This window comes from Gymnoscopelus braueri, assembly GCF_963280865.1.
Source record: "Gymnoscopelus braueri genome assembly, chromosome: 23".
Lineage (NCBI taxonomy): Eukaryota > Metazoa > Chordata > Actinopteri > Myctophiformes > Myctophidae > Gymnoscopelus > Gymnoscopelus braueri.
This window is the reverse complement of record NC_137625.1, coordinates 5,289,563-5,303,034: the sequence shown is the minus strand read 5'-3', so window position 1 is coordinate 5,303,034 and position 13,472 is coordinate 5,289,563. Positions and strand designations below refer to the sequence as shown.

The 13,472-nt window shown below is 41.4% G+C and overlaps 2 protein-coding genes across 3 annotated transcripts in view; one reads left to right on the top strand and one right to left on the bottom strand.

Annotated features, from left to right (window-relative positions):
* The window catches only part of gsap (gamma-secretase activating protein), a 92,259-nt gene that overhangs the window by 20,135 nt on the left and 58,652 nt on the right, over positions 1-13,472 (bottom strand). Inside the window, exons 26-29 of one of the 2 annotated variants that reach the window (XM_080420736.1) lie at positions 13,301-13,371; positions 13,118-13,212; positions 12,766-12,885; positions 10,094-10,405 (exon numbers count right to left, since the gene is read on the bottom strand). In XM_080420736.1, the coding sequence (XP_080276862.1) occupies positions 10,221-10,405; positions 12,766-12,885; positions 13,118-13,212; positions 13,301-13,371 (471 nt within the window). In that variant the 3' untranslated portion in view covers positions 10,094-10,220. Of the gene's footprint in view, positions 1-10,093; positions 10,406-12,765; positions 12,886-13,117; positions 13,213-13,300; positions 13,372-13,472 lie in introns of those variants that run through there. The other variant, XM_080420735.1, reaches the window with a different exon arrangement.
* LOC308079312 (somatostatin receptor type 5-like) lies at positions 1,212-5,374 on the top strand. Its single transcript, XM_080420739.1, has 4 exons — positions 1,212-1,310; positions 2,289-2,755; positions 3,757-3,933; positions 4,756-5,374. Exons 2-4 carry the CDS (start codon positions 2,342-2,344, stop codon positions 5,119-5,121), a joined length of 957 nt encoding a protein of 318 aa, XP_080276865.1. The 5' UTR covers positions 1,212-1,310; positions 2,289-2,341; the 3' UTR covers positions 5,122-5,374.

The window sequence follows — 13,472 nt, the reverse complement described above, 5'->3', positions numbered from 1 at the left end:
TTTTTGTGTCCTCTCTGGTTTGTTTTTCACTTTGTTCTGCATGCTGCCGTTCATGTTCAGGACGTCCTCTGACCTGAAGCGGGTGGGATTATAATTCACAACCACTGTGGGTCAGCCCACTTGCATGCACGGTGATAATAGGTCTAATATAGATAGATAGATGATAGATACCTTCACTGATCCCGCATGGGGAAATTCAGGCGCCAGAGACAGCACAGCACTTTAAGTTACAGATACAGGACTTGACTTAAAAAAGTCTACGGAAAGATAATGGGAATTCATTCGCATAATGACAAAAATAAGTTGTGGGGGGAAAAGGGGTATAAAAGCAACAACAAAAAAGTACAGTAAGACACAATCACAGGAAGAATAACATCCAGATAAAAACAACCAGTTTACAAACGTGATGCAACATATACAGTCATCCTGCCCGATGCAGAGAAATTAATTAAGAAAGAAAGAAAGAGTAGTAATAACACATGCAGTATACCATGAGTCCTGCTCAGACTGGCAGCCCAAATCCAGTCTGTCGGGTTGGTTTTATGCAGTCTGAACAGGGCTAAGTAATGTAATTAAAATCTGATTTGAAAGAATCAGTTTCACATGTTTTTTTTGTTTTTTTTTGCTGTTCCCTTCAGACTGCATAAAAACTACACGTGACTTGTAATCTGTAATCTGAACAGGACACAAATCAGATGTGGGCTGCCAGTCTGAACAGAGCTATAGTCAATGCACTAAACATGCCAGTGCGCTGATCCATTAAGATGTTTTTCTGTTTGTTTGTTTTTAGAAGATTTTCTTTTCTTACAGTAATACTGTACATTATGGAGTAATATTATGTATGACCGGAGAGAATCCAATTCATTTTAATGCAGTTCACCAGAAACAAGGTAGCATTTTAGTATACGGACAAAGGATATAACTGTTTGGGATATTTTATTTATCTCAGGATTTTTCATTTCAAAATATATATTACAGAGATTTTACTTTGAAAGACAAATTGTTTAGTGTAACTGTATGATGCAGGTGCTAGTTTGTTCTGCATAATTAAAAGGACAATTTAGTTGTATTTTTCCATCACATTGCCGTGTGTGTGTGTGTGTGCAACACGGACCACGGACATGACGCAATGACAACATTGCTGTAGATAGTGGTCATGATGAGGAAAGCACCATCGTTGGTCCATATCTTTTCTCTGTCGAGACGGTAAGACAGATAGTCGCTCCCTCCCAGCCACCGATGTCGATACAGACAGCAGTTCAGATTTTATGCACCATTACATCTGGAACCAACTACCCCAAAAACTGCAGGTCTGCCACAATTCTGTTCATCTTTACTTCTTTGGTTTTTATTGCATTCAAATGTCCTTTAACCCATTAATACCTGGAACGCATCTGTGTCACTTTTAGATTTCTTTAGGCTATTCAAAAATAGCAGATATACAAGCTCATAGCGCGGCACCGAGTGCCGCGCTATGAGCTTGTAGATCTGCTATTTTTGAAAACCCGTGAAAATTATTTTTTTACATTTTTTTCCGAAAAACTGTTAGGATTTAGAAAATGTTTAGAAGCGGCCTCAGGTCTTAATGGGTTAATACTGAATTCAAATGTCCTGTTGTAGTGCGTTTCTTTTGCTTCATATTTCATGTAAAAGCACATTGAATTGCCTTGTTGCTGAAATGTTCGAGAATCCACCGCGATGCGTCCGACTTGGTCGAGGGTCTATATGAACACAATGTTTGGGGGGAGGGAAGCCGGGCGGGGGAGGGTGATATTCGTCACTGTAGGTACTCCTGCCGGCTGGGGGCGGAGCCTGTCAGCAGGGAGTGTTGGGCGGGAGGAGTAGGACGAAGGCTCTACGTCCTCCCGGTGGGGGCTCCTCACTGGCAGGTGAGCGAGTATACAACAGATACAACAGCAGTGACAACACACATAAATGTGTGTGGGGAGCAGGGACGTGCACAGATAGACTCTAGGTGGTGCTAGAGCACCTGCCCTTTTTTTTTTTTAGTTTACAGTATGTAGCCCATGGTGACATCGATCAATTCTGGATTAAAAGCTTCTAATATATTAACAATTCCCCAAAATGTGCATTGCAATTTTCTTCTATAAATCTCACACTACTAGGGCAGCTGGCGGTTCCGCGCGCCGCGCAAGGTGCCCTTTTTTTTCTACTTGAGCACCTGCCCCTCAAAATGTCTGTGCACCCCACTGGTGGGGAGGGATTAAATGGTGCAACGACTAAATTAGGGAGAAAGGATAAATAAATAAACTTGCCTTGCCTTACAGTCAGGTGTGAATGCTGAGCTCAACAGAACGAAGGATAACTATTGTTAATCCTAATGGAGATGATACCAGGCAACGCCTCCACCCTCCGACCTCCTCCTGACGGAGGAACAACGCCATCGCCTCCCGCCGAGCACGAGTCCGACCCCGCGGCCGCCCTGCAGGACGTGCTGGTCTATTCGGCCCTCGCCGCGTCTTGCGTCCTGGGCATCCCGGGGAACCTCATGGTCCTGGCGAGACTGAGCTGCCGCCTGCGCCTGCGCCGCTCCAACCTGACCCGCCGTCTGTTCTTCAGCCTGGCGCTGGCCGACCTCCTGTTCCTGCTCGGCCTGCCGCCGGCCGTGGCCGTGAGGAACCGCGCGCTGGCGCCGACGGACGAACTGTGCCAGCTCCAGGCCTATTTCTCCTTCTACTTCCTGGCGTCCGGCTTCAGCATCGTGGTGCTGATGAGCATACAGAGGTACTTCAAGGTTTGTGTGGATTTGTTTATTTGTTGGAGTTTTGAATGTTGTGTTTATTCCATTTGGTTTGAATTCCGACCGACACACAATGCGTCGCATTGTGAGCGTGTAGATGGGCCTTTTTTGAAGGACATTTTCTCTAGGAATTTTAGAGAACGTTAGTTTTGTAAACCCACAATACAGTTTTTCAGTCAGTTATCGTTTTGTAAAGCCTCATTTTCATTTCAGCTAATATTCTAGTTTTCGCCAGTGGTGGAAAAAGTACTCAAATGTTTTACTTAAGTAAAAGTACCAATACTGCAATGTAGAAGTACTCGTTACAAGTAAAAGTCCGGAATTCAAAATGTACTTGAGTGAAAGTGCAAAAGTATTGGCATCAAAATGTACTTAAAGTACCAAAAGTAAAAGTACTAAAATATTTGAAAATAGCCGATCTACAAGCTCACAACGCGTCGCGATGCGACGCGTTGTGAGCTTGTAGATCTGCTATTTTCAAATAGCCTATGTATAACATAAGGCTAAAGTGGTAAATGTATGTTTTATAATATAATAATGTATATCTGAAAAGTAATTAGTAACTTAAGATTTCAAATAATTGTAGTGGAGTAAAAGTACAATATTTGCCTCTGAGATGTAGTGGAGTAGAAGTAAAAGTATTGGAAATGGGAAATACTCAAGTAAAGTACAAATACCTCAATTTTACTTAAGTACAGTACTTAAGTAAATGTAATTAGTTACTTTCCACCACTGGTTTTCGCCATACTAGTTTTCACCATAGATGATCTGCAAGCTCACAATGCGTCACATTGCGATGGGCTAAACATGACAGACCACCGGTGTGGTCCTTTAAGTTTGTTCAGACGCCCTTATCGTTCAGGTACAGTAATGGCCTCAATGCAGAGGTGGACAGAGTACTCAACACTAGTACAAAGTCAAAATATAGTGGATACTCCTGGTCAAATATTGTTCCTCTGTCCTGTATCCATCCGTTTAATGTACTCATTCAACAGGTTCTGCATCCTCAGAAGTGGTCCGTCCTGGGACAGAGAGGAGAGCAGATGCTGCTGCTGGGACCCTGGTTTGTGGGCTTCGTCGCAGCTCTGCCCGTGGCTTTTCTAATGGGATTAGAGGAGGGTCTGGGAGCGCATGCCTGCTCCAGTCACTTTGACACCTCTCTGTTTCTGCAGGTAGGGATGTGATGATATGAAATTTCATGTCACAATTTTTGTGGCCAAAATAGTTGTGATTAAAGCTATCGTGATAATAAAAAATATGACTACATTTTGAGTAATAGCTGGTCTACAGATCTAAGATTGCAGGGAGGAGTGTAAGTGATCAAAAGGTGAGAAATGTAAAGGCTGGTGCAAGGCCGTTCAGTGACTTAAAGGGATATTTCACTTTCAAAAAAACTTTTGGTCATTTTATCATGTACTCAGGCCTCTGTGAGCCCCCCAGACAGTTTTTAAGTTGCTTGATTCAGTATTTAGATATTTGATATTCATTTTATCAGACACGCCCCCCTCCTATACAAACCCATTATAACTTCAAACTACATTTTAACCATGTTAGATTCATTGAAAACACTGTGGTTTTGGGCTGTGGTTTTCCGATACATTTTTTCATTTATTTTATTTTATTTTTTATAGCATTTATAGCATTCCTAAAAAAAACATTAAAAATAAATAAAAAAAAGTAGGGGGGCGGTATGAGTCACCAGAACCAAGGACGTGTGTTTTTGATTAATCTATCATGGTTAAAATGGAGTTTGAAGTTACAATGGGTTTGTATAGGAAGGGGGCATGTCGAGCAACTTAAAAACTGTCTGGGGGGCTCACAAAGGCCTGAGTAGACGATAAAATGACAAAAAGTTTTTTTGAAAGTGAAATAGCCCTTTAAAACAATACCATTTTACCAAATCTATTCTAAATGCCAGTGCAGTGAGGCCAGAACCTTGTAAAAACCCTATAGCTGCAGTAAAATAACCTTCATCGTCCCATCCCTATCTGCAGGTGGTCTACACCTCAGTCAGAGCGTTTGGCTACCTGGTGCTGTTGGTCTTCTACATACAGCTCATCAGAGGAGTAAAGCGCGCCGTGCTGTTCAACCCCCCGCGCATGTTCAAGCTCATCGTCCTGATCATCGTCACCGCCCTGGTGTGCGGCATCCCCGGGGTCCTGGTGCACGTGCTGACCGTGATCGCCACGTGGGCGGGATCCCAGCCCACGCTGGAGGTTCTCCACGAGCTGGAGGTTGTGGAGTACCTGTATTTCTTCAACAGCTCCCTGCATCCCTTCTTCTACTTCTTTGCTTCCGGGCGTCGGAAGGGAGGATGGGCGAGAAGCGAGAGAACGGAGACGAACAATCCAACGATGTGAGGAAAGCCGTCTCATTGCGGGGGGTTTATTGTGACATAATGCGCAACAGTGTGAACATTGAGGTAGAGACCTTATTTGTGCCATTTCAGTCATTTGTTTATGTTTAGAACAGACAGTACAGGAGCACTTGACCTATTTTCAACCTATCTTCGTAATTTATAACAGGTCCTCACTAATGCTCATTTTAAGATGGCACCATTTTTGTGTCTCAGAGCAGGGTTGTGGACAGCTCAGAAACCCGCCTACCAGTGACCCTTAACTCATTCACTGCCATGGACATCATTAACGTAATTTACGTCCAAAATCCAATTCTGCCACGGACGACGGGGGGGGCTTTTCTCAGATTTCTGTTGTTTTCTAAGTGTTTTTCAAAAAACAAGCCACATTCAAACGGCCATGGCTCTGGAATGGAGGATCGCGGCGGGCCAATTTTTTCCCACGGGACGCACGCTACTGGACCCCCGTCTGCGAGCATCGTGTTCACAGAGAATATTCCATGATTTTTCAAAGGTACAGTAAAATCGCCGTTTTTGCTGGCAAGGGTACAGTAGACGGATGAATTAATTAATTAATTCCTGGCAGTGAATGAGTTAAGGTTCTCCCATATCCCTTGAAATATAAACATTTGAGAAGAACTTGTCTATAATAAAGACAAAGTAGTATTTTGTGAGTATTTTGGACATTAGAACGGCACTGCTTTGCTCACGCACCTTATGTCTCTCACCTCAGGTACTTACCGCACCTTATGTCTCTCACCTCAGGTACTTACCGCACCTTATGTCTCACCTCAGGTACTTACCACACCAGATAGATATACTATGTGTAAATATGTAGATACATTTTTGTTTTTTTGTTGATCTCTCTCTGTCTTCCCTTTGCCCCCCATCTTCTTCTTTCCTTTCTCTTTTATGGAAATAACAAAACGATGGAGCTTGCACAAAAACAAATTTTGCCCACTGTTTTACACCTGTAAACCTGTGTGACAATAAAGTTGATTCTGATTCTACACTGTTGTTACTATTACAACTGCTGCTAATATTGATTTGTTTGCAGGTTTGTAGTAAATTGTGTGTATATTCTTTTTTGCATGTTGTCTTAAGTGTGTATATTTGTAATGTGTAATTTGTGACTTAATCTAGACAGAAATTAAGACAAATATTTAAAGAGAAAGGCAAAGTAGAGCTAATGATCAGGTCTCTTAACAAACAAAATCACTGCCATACATACAGTACACACTTCCTCCAAAAATCACACAACAACAACAGCATCATGGTGGGTAGTCGTAGTCCCAGTTGCCACATGGCCTGTCTTTCACAATGACTCAGCCAAATGCTGCTGCACATGTTCACAATTGTGCAGAAAACTGCAAGTTCATCTGTGATGATGGCATTATAATGTCAAAATTCGGGCAGACAGGGCTCTCTAAACAAAAAAAAATTAGTCGCTTTGGTACATTTCTCAGAAATCAGATCTCAGAAGTGAAATACTCAAAACTACTTGTTCGACCTCCACAACATCTAGTCCAATGATTCCCAACATGTGGGTCGGGCCCCCAAATAATCAGCAAAACAACAGTTAATATAAAATAATTAATGTTAAACAAGAACTAAGAAAGCCATGATTATTATTTTTTTCTGATTCAAGTCGGAACACAATCGATTGATCTTTAAAATAAACTTGCTCTGAAAATGCACATGGCCCACCCATTTCAATCATTTGTGTTGCCACTGCTGTTGCACCCTAGCGGCTTATTGTTTCCGTCATGTTGAGTGGGAAATGCATTTGTTACATCAGCAACGATGGCAAAGAAAGGGAACTTGGAAAGACACCTTCTCTGACAAATCCACAAATCATTTGACAAGACTTTTCCGACTGACAGTGAACTGAGAAAAAACAAACATGGAACTGAAATCTCAATCACACTGGCAGGTATTGGGAACTATACCAACCTCTACAAAGCAATGCAGCAAACCTTGTGTGTCCAAAACAGTTACTTTTCAGGCTAAAAAACATCCTCATCCTCCAAAACAAACAGTGAAAAACACCAAAATACAGTGGGCAAGGGCAATGTGTTTCTGCAGGTAAACACCACCACACTACTACTCCAGTGGCTGAAGATTGCTGGTATAGAGCTAAATTATTGGTAAAACATGTTTTATTTAGTGTCATGTAAACACAGGGCAAAGTTACATACTATGCCTTTAACTCAATGTAGTAAAATATGCCATGAATAGAATGTGCCAGAGTGAAAAGTAACTTTATAATTTGGGGTGCCGTGGATGAAAAAGCCTTAAAGCCACACAGTACAAATAAGAGATATCTCACTGGAACAGGACACTGGCAAAACATGAAAGTATCTGAAAGAACACTCACAAGGCATTGCATTGTGAGCTTGTAGATAATTATGCTATTTAAAAAAAATGAATTTTGAAAAATCTTGAAATATTTGTAATATTTTTTGAAACATTTTAACACAAAACTTGCATGGCGGTCCCTTGCATAAAGTATTTTCAAATGGGGGTCCGTAGCCAAATACATTTCTACTGTATTTGGGGGTCCTTAGAACCACTGGGTTAGATCAAAGCATCATCACCAGGTAGAAAAAAAGCCCCTATATGATGAAGATGTGGGTCGCAAATAGCAGATCTACTAGCTCACAACGCGCCGCTGTGCAACGCGTTGTTAGCATGTAGATCTGCTTTTTTTTTTTTTTGAGAAAAAGCAACACAATTGACAACACAAATCTTGCAACACAAATCTTAATGCAGTGGTTTGAGAACCACTGCATTAAACTTCAGAACAACAAACGATGACAAACTAATGACCCGTTGTCACATCACAGTAACAGAAGTGTGGGTAGTCCCAGTTGCCACATGGCCTATCTGTCACAATGACTCAGCACCATGCACAGCCAAATGCTGCTGATCTAATCTAAACACAGTTTGAGCTCCTTGTTGTTGTTTTTTTAACTGTTTATGTTACATGCTCTATTATTGCTTTTGTGAATGGACTACGGTCTATAGCCTATCAGGGGTTGGAGAGTAAATTTGGCCTCGGGCAAAAAAGATTCTAAGGCATTAGATGGCAGGCTAGAACATAATCAAAGTCTAATTTAAGAAATTATAAAACATACATTTGTGACGAAGAGAATGGATCAAAATAAAGGAGCTGTGGTGGCATAGTAAACTGTAAACACACTTTTCCCCGCTTGTAAATAATGAATTTATGGACAGACCAGGAGGAGCTGAACTCATTCTACTAATAATAATTGACTATTGGCTACTTTTATTCACAATTCACAATTATTAACCCACCTCCTCACAGACATGCAACACAACATCTCATTATTAAACTCATTGACTGCCATGGACGAGTTAACTCGTCCAATTCTGCCAGTGCCCACACTGCCAACGACCAGTTTGGACGAGTTTTTTTTTGTTAAATAAACTTTATTTATTTTTTTCACACAGAACCATGAGATGACGTGAAATCGCTGGCAGTCTGGGCCTTATTTAGTTGTATATACTCTGGCAGTTAAAGAGTTAAGCATAACTTATCATACAACGGCATCAGTGTTACAGATCTATGTTGCTGTTTGTCTTTTAGAAAGCACTTTGGGTCAACTGCTGTCGTTTTTAAAAGTGCGTAATAAATGACTTGACATGGCTGCTGCACATGTTCAGGTTTCAAGAATCATGAAGGTTTATTTGTCACTAATCACACTGGGACGAGAAGCCAAATGCAATTTTTGTGTGAGGTCCTCAAAGTACTGTACTACAATAATATACAATGACAATGATAATAAAAGAAAAACTATGATTTAAAAAATGAAAATAAGAAGCAGTATTTCTGTTGGCTACGTGTTTTAATGGACCACAATGGAAACTAACTTTGGCTTTTTTGTGACTTTATATAAATATAAATATCTAGTTATTGATTGACCTATCTAGTATCTACATCAGCATAACATAATAGACAGAAAAGTATATATATATAAAAATAAAAATAAAGTATATATATATATATATATATATATATATATATATATATATATATATACTGTATATATATATATATATATATATATATATATATATATATATATATATAAAAATAAATAAATGTATGTATGTGCAATGAGGCATAACTTAGTCATAACTGATGCATAGAAAAGGTCCATGGCCTTAATGCATACCAGACTGAGGGTCCTTGGAATGAAAAAGGTTTGGGAACGACTGGTATTAGGTGCCCAAGAGTCTTCTGAAGCGGCACTTGATGTGGGTTAGACGAAAGCATCAGGTAGAGAAAACAATCCCATACGATTAGTACATATAATATACATAGGTTGTAGGGGTGTGCCGATATATCGTCCGCGATATATCGCGATACGTTGTTTTTTTTTACAATAATAATAATCAGGCATGCAAACAGCCCCGAGGTGAAAAGGGTGACAACATCTTGTTTTTTTTCGGGTCAGGTGTCACACTATTGCCCTATTTGGATTAGCTGAAAAGCTACAAGTTTGCATGTCTGAATAATGCAAAAACAGAATTATTTGTTTGCATTTGCTTTTTTTCTCCCCCATATATTTTCATAATAAAAAAGTGCGTATCGTATCGTATCGAAATCGTATCTAAGTTGTGAGCCCAATATCGTATCGTATCGTTTCGTGAAATTAGTGTATCGGCACACCCCTAATAGGTTGTCATCATCATGTCATCGGGTCGTGGGAGACAGAGGCCATTGGTCTCTCGGTGTCTCTTTGACCTTGGTGCCGGGAGGCGAAGAAATACAGGAAGGGATTGAGGCAGCTGTTGAGGAAATAAAAACACCCCACAAACCCCAGGTTCCTGCTGAAGTCACGCACACTCCCAGAATCCATGAGAAGACCAACCACGAAAATCACACGAACCGTGACCCAAGGAACGGCACAGGCCAGGGAAGCCACGAGGATCTGAATGATGAGTTTTATCATGCGAGACGTGCTGAAAACCGCCGCGCCGCTGACTTTGCTGATGAGACGAACGTAGAAGGTCAACTGGAACAGGTAGCCAAACATTGTTACCAAGATGTAGAACGTCTCCAGGATCAGTGTAACATTATGGTCGTCCATTCCCAATTCGCTCACGCAAAAAAGATTCTCCAGAACCTGGCCTTCCAACTTGTCGGTTTTTAGTAAGAACACGATGGGTAGAGGCAAGATGGCTGCCAGCATCCATGTTCCAACTAGCAGCAGCTGCTCTCCTCTCTTGCCTAACCGGGCCCAGCTTTGGTGGTGCAGAACCTGCATGGCCGATGAATGAATGGTTTGCATTTTAGTCATTATATACTTCTGAACCTGAATATTCTTAATGTGAGCTGCACTATGAATGTATGTTAACGTTTCTGAAAGAACATGTACACCCCTGTTTGATGTTAATGTTCTAAATATCATGTATGTACACACTTTCACATACGCTATTTGTATATAACGTATATATTGCACTATTTGTTTTATTTAACCTGTGTTCTATCCCTTTGCTCTGACCTCTATCCTCTCTCTGGAGGGGGTGAAAAATCATAATTGCTTTACACCTGTAAACTTGACAAATAAAACTGATTCTGATTCTATGTGCATACAGTTCTATACAGTATGTGAGTGTGTCCACAGAAGCATGCAATGATGAAGAAAATCGCTTCGATAGTTTTCCTGTTGGAATGTGACCAACTTAAGTTGCACTTAGTCTCAGCAATTAATACTCTACCAAACTGTTCTCTCTGCACTCACAACCTCACAACTGGGAAAGCCAGATCCACAAAATGGTAATTGAGTACAATTCCACACAATTGTATGTTGTTAAAGGGCAAGACCACTTTGGTAGAGGTTTGGGTTGTGTAGTTACCTTGCCATGATGTAACTCTAAAGGTGGACAAGACGAACACAAACAAAGCTGATTCAGACAATATAGAACATCACCAAACCCAGTACTGTTTTTTTTTTGAATAAAAATGTCAACTTCCTGTTGATTTTGATATTTTTATTAAGAAGAAAACCCGGACTGGATCCGCAGATCCGGATCCGGATCTTCAAAAAGTAAAATCAACAGGAAGTTAAAATTTTTATTCAAAAAAAAAAACAGTACTGGGTTTGGTGATGTTCTATATTGTCTGAATCAGCTTTGTTTGTGTTCGTTTACGTGCTAAAAGAGTGACTTTGAGAGCTGTTTTATCGCACAATGTAAGTCAATGAGGAGCATATTTTGAATTATCAATTTCTAAACAATGGAACAATTATTTTTGATTTCTAGTCCACCTTTGGAGTTACATCATGGCAAGGTAACTACACAACCCAAACCTCTACCAAAGTGGTCTTGCCCTTTAACCAATAAAGTGTTTTTAATACTAATTAAATGGATATCCAATAGACATATTCAGTACCAGCTTCCAGTCATTCCAGTGACATAACAGCCCGGTGGGATCTTCAGACACGTACCTGGAAATATCGCTGCACGCTCATCAGCACCACGATGTTGAACCCGGAGAAAACGCAAAAGTTGAAGAAGAAAAAGTAAAACTTCAAGAGCCACGCCGTTAAATACTGCTCCCCGAGGTGGATGAAGGCCACGGCCAGCGGGAGACAGAGCAGGGAGAGGAGGTCCGACGCGGCCAGGCTGACGAACAGGCGCTCCGTCACGCTGGAGCTCCGCCGGAGTCTCACTATGACCAGGATGTTAGCGGGAACGCCCAGGACACACGCCATGGTGATGACCAACCCAGCAGAAATGTTCCATAACAGGACAGAAGTCTCAGTCATGGTGGAGTTCAACAAAAGGATCGTGATGTTGGAGCTGTTGTTCACGGTCATTTTGACGTTTGGACGAAAAACTATGTTCTGTGAAGAAATTACTATCGATCTACAATATACAGTATATATATACCTCAGATGTCTCTGTGGTATTGCTAATGAACTGGAGGATCAGAGTTTTGTCTACTCGACTCATTTAAGTAGATCAGGAGAAAGAAAGAGGGGCGGGGGGAAGAAAGGAGGAACTGAGAGAGAGAGGAAGCACTTTGTAACATTCTGCAGAAACCTCTTATCTATTTTATCTCTCATCTAAATGTGTAAATTAACGCCCTACTTGATCATACTACAGCGTCACACATGAGCATAAAAATAGCAGATCCACAAGCTTGTTGCATTGAAGTTGCACAATCGTTGCACAACCTTAAAAACCTCAAACATTCTCTGGAACATCTCTGGAGTCATATTAACCAGAACAAGGTTCAATCTACAGCCTTACAGTATGTCACGACGTCACGTAGGCCATTTACAAGCAACCACTGTAAATGTCAATACAGCAGAACGTGATTACAACACACAGATTATCTGGAAGTTAAGCAACCTTCCTTCTGAATGACACTCACAAGAGCCATGACAGTATTTTGAAAACTTTATCTTCCCCAAAATACTATGAAGGCGTCTGCAACCTTTCATTTTTCAAGCGGTAAGAAAAGGTCCTCCATGACATATCATCACTTTCGTCATGCAATGCTTTGTTTGTCACTCTCTTCCACGTGCCAATGGTTAATGCCCCGTGTGCAAGTTCAGATGGATTTGGTCAACCCACTGAGGAGAAAAATGGATTCAAGTGTGAGTGTGAGTACCTGTCATGACCCGTGACACGAAGGTGTCTGTGAGTTGCAGCAGGCCGTGGTCGACGTACTGGAGGAAGGTGTGGTGAGGGAGGCACCGCAGTCCCAGCGCCACCAGCAGGGTGTGGTAGCCTGCACACATGGATATGGAGGGTTAAGGACAGCAGCACACCACACACCTTCATATGTGTTCTCCGGTTCAAATCTGCTGCTGAGCCAATCAAATTAATGCTATGAGAAACTGACCCGGAACAGGAAAATGTATATGCCACCAGAGTCTATTGTGTATATATGTGTGTGTGTGTGTGTGTGTGTGTGTGTGTGTGTGTGTGTGTGTGTGTGTGTGTGTGCGCGCCCGTCCTACCTGGAGGGAGAGGCAGACAGAGTCCCTTGGTGGCTTCCAGGATACGACACATCAGATGAAACACAGCCCACTCTGCAGGAGTGCCCTGCTGAGCGCTGGATGGGCACATTATGATGACACATTAATGTTCACACTAAAACATGTGTGTACAGTATGTATGTGCAGTATGTAGGCTCTACTCACAAACACAGCACACGAGGACCCAGGTTGTACTTCTGCCACACTGACTCCAGTATGTGTCTGATGAGCTCCAGCTAAACACAAACAAACACGTCTGTATTAATTGACATGAGAGGGACATCATCAACCTTAAAGGATCAGGATGGAGAACTCAGTCAGGATAAAGATTAAACAA